The 6,902-nt window shown below is 40.3% G+C and overlaps 1 protein-coding gene across 2 annotated transcripts in view; it reads right to left on the bottom strand.

The window, feature by feature from the left end:
• Positions 1–3,246: 3,246 nt before the first annotated feature.
• The window catches only part of CUNH1orf87 (chromosome unknown C1orf87 homolog), a 71,532-nt gene continuing 67,876 nt past the window's right edge, over positions 3,247–6,902 (bottom strand). For both annotated transcript variants that reach the window (XM_021229611.2, XM_040757139.1), the window contains exon 12: positions 3,247–6,294. In XM_021229611.2, the coding sequence (XP_021085270.1) occupies positions 6,134–6,294 (161 nt within the window). In that variant the 3' untranslated portion in view covers positions 3,247–6,133. The remainder of the gene's footprint in view (positions 6,295–6,902) is intronic.

The following is a 6,902-nucleotide window of genomic DNA, read 5'->3' as shown; positions in this document are numbered from 1 at the left end:
TAGAATGTAGTTGGAAATTATGTTGATTTAGTTAAGTGGTAGTTACAGGTTCTCTTATAAGATCCATGACTTTATTAGCAATGGGTAGTTGGCTAAGTATCCAGTAGCAGGAATTTTGAGTTTTAATTGTCTAATCAAAAGATACAGGGTAACTAAATGGAACAATAAAATAATCTATCTGTTTTCTATGAGAAATACATATTAGTTTTAAGGAGATTCATGGCCTTAGAATAAAATACTATGCCCCCTTTCCCTACTGACTTGTTTCCTGTCACAAGCATGGACAAAAGTACTCCAATCAAAGGGAACCAGGAAACATGCAGGCATTGCTATTCTAATATTTGACAAAATAGACTTCAAACTAAAACTAATCAGGGAATATAAGGAGGCCTACTCCATCCTATTCAAGAGAATACCTAACCATGAAGATGTAGCTGCCTAAAGGTATATGTACCAAATTCTGGTGCATCTAATTTTATAAAAATGTCCTACTGGATTTAACATGTAGATTAATCTCAACCCAATAATAGTGTTTTCAGTACTTTACTTTCTCCAATAGACAGGTCATAGGGACAAAAATGAATAAAAATAAATATTTAAAAAAGAAGGTATCTTCTAGACATGGCAGAGAAGCTGCACCAAAAAGATATCAACATTTGGAATGGTTGTTCAAATAAGAATTGAATAACGAAAACCCCCATCAACATGGATGGGTGAGTTTACAAGGTTCACCGCTCAATGAAGAGCTGAGAGAGGGAGAATAAGTTTTTTCAAGAAAAAAGTCTCCTGATAGCTTATCCAATCCCAAATGGTGAGCCCTAAGCCCATGAGGTAGAAGCAACACTAAATTTCATCAGTAGGTTGTGTGTGTGTGTGTGTGTGTTTGTATGTATGCTTACTTAACAATAGAGGTTGTGAATTTGAAAGGTATGGGGGCATGAGAAGAGTAGAGGGGAATGAGAGGTGTAGAAAGGATGTAAATATAGCATCCATGTACAAAATTCTCAAAAAATAGAAAATTAAAAAGGACCCCTTTCAACCTAATGCAATTATTTATACATGAGTTTTTCTAGTTCCCTTCACATTTTGACCCTCCTGAACTTGAGTCGGTACTGTAGGAGACAAGCAAGACCCCCATTTTCCTTTTCTTCTCCCCCTTCCTTCTTTTCTTCTGCCAATGAAGGCCAGGCACAGGTTAGAACAGTCATCAATCTTCATTCTGTGTGTCCACAGGGAGGATAGAGATGGCTTTTGGAAGAACAAATTGGACTTGTCCAAGGATAAGTAGTAAAGAGCCTCAGCTCAGAAGGTGGTCAAGTACGGGGAATTTCTCCTTAGAATTAGCTCTGTGAAAGAGCAGAAAGCGAGCTTTGGTTATAATCTTCTGGGGACTGGCTAGATAGCCAGTACTTTGGAATTCTGATGAGGCAGAATCTCGGTGTGAATCTCCCTTGAGTAAGAACAGAAAACAGTGTGGGATATCAGTGTGTGCCAATTACTCTTCACAAGATAAATCTCCCATGCCCCTTTTCAGAGCTCAATCTGCCGGTGAAATTGTCTGGACTCCATTCCTGGAAGCACCATCTGCTGGTGATTGTCCGACCATCTGACCAGTTATCCTTTGTCAACTGCCCTCCTCTGGGCAACCCCACTACCAGTTGGAGTCTACCCATTGTCCAATTTGGAAAAACTGAGTCTGAAGAGCGACAATAGAGAAGAGAAGGAGGAGGGAAACACTGTCATGTACAGGTATCCGAGGCCAAGATATGTTGTGGGAAAGCCTTGAGTCTTTGCTCAAACCTGGGGAGGGAGCAAGCACGAGGCCAAGCCAGAGCCATATTGTGTCCCAGGCAGCCTGATGGTTCCACAAATAATATTGATGCCTTTTGTTTGGAAACTTTTGAGGCGGCTTCCCACTTTCCAACAAGCCGTGGCAAATGCTGGGTCTCCCCCAAACCACTTTGCCTTTTGCACGGTCCCTGGCCAACTGTGCAGGCAGATGAGGCCCCTCAATGTTAATGAGGAGGAAGGGCTGGCATTCCTGAGGCACCCAGCTCTGGGAAGCCAGCCTTTGTTGCTAAGGAGCATTGGAGCTGTGGCTGAAAGGCTCATGAAGACAGGGAGTGAGGAGAGGGAGACAAGAAAGGCGCTTGTTTCCAAAGCTTCACAGTTCTCCAGACAGAACCAAAGCTGTGCATTTTCGGATCCTAGTTAGAACATCACCTTCTCCTTACTGTTGCTCTTAATGATCTTTGGAAATTCCTCAGAAGAGTTAGAGAGCACTTAGCAAACTCTGGAATGTGCTGTTGCTTCTGTTACTCATTTGCTTCTATGAACACACCACCCCCAGGTGGCTGGAGGATGCTCTTTGTTTCTGGTTCAGAGGGGTGATGGAGCTTGGAGAAAGCACCTCGGGTTTGCTAACAATCACATCCGAGCTTCACTCAGTATGCTGCTTGCCAGTGGTTTACTTGGTGAAAGATCTGGGCTTGGGTCCGTTAACAAAGATGAAGAGGCTCTGCTCCAGCTTGTATTTGCTGCCATTCTTGCTGGAGACTAGAGTCATTCATACTGAAGTGTTCTGTAGGCTGTTTGCTGTCAATATGGTTTGCATGGCATTGTTGTACATGGGGTTCACACAGCAGTTTTCCAGTCCTAGCTCAGTCACTCTCACTAGGGTTGTTAGAACCTATATGAATACAGTATTATCTTGAGCTTAAGTTTCTCAACTGTAGGGTGGGCATAGTAGTGCCAACATGTTTTTGATACTAAGAAGAGCAATTATAGGCAGAAGAATAATATAAAATACAGTTTCTGCTGACTAGGAAGGACCTCTGTGAATGAGCCAACTGCTGGTTTCAACATCTGGAAAAGACTAATGATTAGGCCTGTTGCTTGAAGGTAAACAGAGATGCTGTATAAAAATAAAGTGCATTTTACTCCTCTGTGGTGCTTCTCTGAGGTGTGGAAGATATAGTGCTTAGCTATTGATGTAGTATCTCATTTAATATGAATGAAGTGGTGTTGTTCTGATAGTGAATTGCTTAAGGCTGTAAGGTATGAGAGAGACTTCCCTGGGTGAGATAATGCCTTTGTCTTTACTTTTAACATCTGTAAAACTTGCAGTTCTTGGAAAGTTAGGACACACCCACAGACACACACATAGGACTGTCTCTAAGATTACTGCATACTGTCACTTATAGGTAGGCTCTACTGCAGGGTACTTATCAATCAGCAGACACCAGGTTCTACTTCTCCATGTTTATTAAAATCCCACAATGACACACAGGGAGTATGCAACATGCAAATATCTGAGAATAATAGAAAACAACAGAGGTCACAATGACATTCTTAATGACATCATAGCCTATTGATACTTCTGTTCATTTGTTGTGTTCATAGCAGACTTCATATAACCTCTACCGTCACATTGTTACCATGATAAATATGCTTCTCTCTGAAGTTAAATTTTGTTTCTTTAATTTTTACTTAGACAAAAGTAATGGATATATACACATAACACATACAGACTCAGAGAGACACACATAGACAAACAGACAGACAAACACACACACAACATTCCCTTCTTGCCAGAACTCTAACCATCCTATGGGCATGTGGCCTGACTTCAATTGGAATCATATCAGATAGTTTTAGTCAGAACCCCCATCAGCATCTCTGATGCCTCTTTTCCATGTATTCATCCCCTGCCTTTTTATCATTGTCTGTAAGTTCCTATTTCCTCTTAGCATATTGGAGTTGAGGTCAATATCTCTTATCTATGCCACTGTGATAGTTCAAAATAAAGCCTGTCTTATTGTTCTTTTAAGTAACATACACTCTATTAATTCTTAGAGAATTTCATACAACATATAATGATCATATTTACCCATTTTCCTCCCTGTAGCACTTTACAGATCCACTCCCCCTCCCCCCACACTACTTCAGGTCTCTTCATGTCTCCATTTGTTTTAAAACAACACACGTGTGTGTGGCCTCTCTCTCTCTCTCTCTCTCTCTCTCTCTCTCTCTCTCACACACACACACACACACTCACACACACAGAACTTGGAAGTAAAGCAGGGAAGAACTCTAGGGAGGTAATGATTCAAAAGCAATTGTTATTTGGAACTAGAAGAACAAAATAAATATCAAAAGTTGTTTTGGCATGGTAATGGCATGACTCCCCTCTGTTACTCCACACAGACCATTTGTTCAGTTTTTGTTTTTTGAGAGTTTATGTTTCCTGCATGCAAGGAGTTGTAAAAATGGCATTGCTTCTAGTGTTTATCACACTCTTACAAGGAAGTCTAAATTATTTTCTTCTTGTAGATGAAGAAACTTAAGTGTAGGGAGATTAAGACACTGCTAAAGCAACTGTATATTGAATGGCTTTTAGCTGTTCTTAGAGCCTGTTCCTCTTCTATTCTTGGTGTAATCTGAATAGCGAGGGTAGAAACTGTGGGTTATGATTTGTTCATGCTTTCCCTCCATGAAGATCTACTCTTTCAGCCAATACTATGGATGTTCTGATTGTAATCTACCTGCAGTCGCGTGGTTCTGGGAACACCTATTAAAATGCAGTCTATATAAAATGATCCCCATCAATTTACATCAGTTGGTTACTAAGGCCATAGTCAAGCACTCTTTTGGATGGGGATAGATAATACTGGGCAAGGCAAAACTCTTGCTTTTGAGGATTATGATTTAGTTTATTAATCCAATCTCAAATCAGTTTTAGAGCTCCCTCTATCCCTGCTGCCTCTCCTGCCCACCTGACCAGAGATAAAGGGTCTACCAGGGTCCAGAACTCCTGGTACACTGTCTGGAACTTTCTTACTTTTTACTTTTCTAAGCCTGGTTGCTTATCTGTCAATGGACCTGTGAGACATCTTACTGAGATATCAAAATTGGGGAAACGAAGTGTCAACTTCTGGTGCTTAGTAGGTGTACTGAACCATGAGACCTAAAACCCTCATTTTCTTTACTTAGCAAGTTGACAGAGCGAGAAAGCTATTTCTGTCTTTACTCTATTGACTTATAAGACATATCTAGGAGTTCCAGAAGTTAAGTTGGTAAAAATTAAAGAATTTATCTTAATGGATTTAGAGGTTTTTTGTTCTTGGAAGTTTGTTTGTGAGATGTCAAGAGAAACCTCACTAGAAAATGAAAAATATGGCATTGTCAGAGGTCATTTTGTTTGATTGTTCTCTGATATGGTCCAACTTATTCATCTTATTCCCTATAATATTCAAGGCTAGCATCCAGATCAGTAGATTAGTGATCGAATTAGTGGTGGCTCTGGAGGCATCTTATCTCTAAAGTCTTCATTCAGTGAACCTATGGCTATCTCTGTTGTACTTAGGAAGAGAATATCCAGAGAATATGTTCAATATACAACTCCATGGTTGGTAGAGACTTTACCAGGTTTTCCTGCCCTGAGAGAGCATAGCATGCTCCTGGAGCCCAGTCCCAGTTATCCTTCCTTGAAACTTCTCTTGGGGACTCTGGGAAATATCCCTGGAGACACTACCCACATTGCCCTGAAGAAGATGCTGCACTTACATAGAAAATACTAACTTGAAATTATCATCCTGCTTCCTGTTCATTGTCAATACATTTACTTTTCTTATAGTGAAAATCCTTCCTAGAATAGTGACTGGCATATGAACCTATTTACCTAATGGGAAATTGTGTATTGGAGCTCTCAGGAATCTGAGGCAGTAAGATTACAAGTTTAAGGTCAATCTGGACTATGTATTTAGACTCTGTCTTGAAACCAAACCCAACAAAAATACCTAGTGAGGTGTACTATGCATCAGACATTCTGTATACTTTTTGACACATTGACTCATGTTGTTTACAAAAACAGCTTGTCAGCAATGTAGAAAAAAAGGTCAAACACATGGATAATGAACACTATAAGAAGAGAAGGGAGCTTTGAGTGATTGGACTCTTGTTATAAGGGAAGAGAAAACTGATCATTATGAACAGCTCCTTGTCATAGCCAAGTCCAAGCCAAAAGTGACTATAACAGCTACATCTGTCTCAGCTCAAACAAAGCCTCTGTCCCCAGTGCTCAGACTGGGAAGAAGCACAAGGGGAGATGAAAGAAACATCTGCTCCTTTGTTCTCACAGCTCCTTTAAGTAACCCAGTGCTGGCTCCAAGATTATGTTTTCTCCAGAACGGAATCTCCTCAAGGCCTGGTCAATTCTCTGAGGACTCAGCGACAAGTTGTATATGAGATTGTAGTTATGGATGAGGCGTCTGGCTCTCTCCTTCTCCAGAACTCCTGTGATGACATTGGTAGATCAGGTTTTTTTTTTGAATGGAGAATCAAGCAAAGATACATGTTAGCTTGAATGAGTTGCAGGTAGATGCTGAACACTAATGTTTTAAGAGTTTAAAATTCTTAAAATTGACTTAAGATATTTAGAGTCTTGGATATGGATTATAGTTCTTAGGAGGTGACTTTGGGGTAGAATAAAGCATATGGGTCCACTAAGACCACAATATGTTCTAAAGAATTTAAGCTTGTTCTTTATATCCAGACATTTCAGTACCAATTTTCAAAGAAGTGGGGGTATGTGTTCAAGTGTTCCCAAATATTCTTTTTCTTATCAAAGTACCTGTGGATGTTCTAAAATATGTAGGTGTAAAGCTGATCCTTCCTGACACACATTTCCTGTGACTTTCTCCATCTAACGTGTGCGATAGAAGTGCGGATGCACAGTAAGCATCCTGTCACCCATATGTCACATGCCTCAATGATGACAATGTCAGCATGTTTTCTTCCTCCATGAAGGCCTGGTGGTGATAGTTGCAGAGAGGACTGCAAGCGTGGATCACATTATCACTAATGATCACTAACTGGTTCATAAGTCTGAATTGGAAGCTTAG

This window comes from Mesocricetus auratus, unplaced genomic scaffold, assembly GCF_017639785.1.
Source record: "Mesocricetus auratus isolate SY011 unplaced genomic scaffold, BCM_Maur_2.0 Super-Scaffold_100014, whole genome shotgun sequence".
Classification (NCBI taxonomy): domain Eukaryota; kingdom Metazoa; phylum Chordata; class Mammalia; order Rodentia; family Cricetidae; genus Mesocricetus; species Mesocricetus auratus.
Note: the sequence above shows the minus strand (reverse complement) of the source record. Positions and strands in the feature narration are given on the sequence as shown.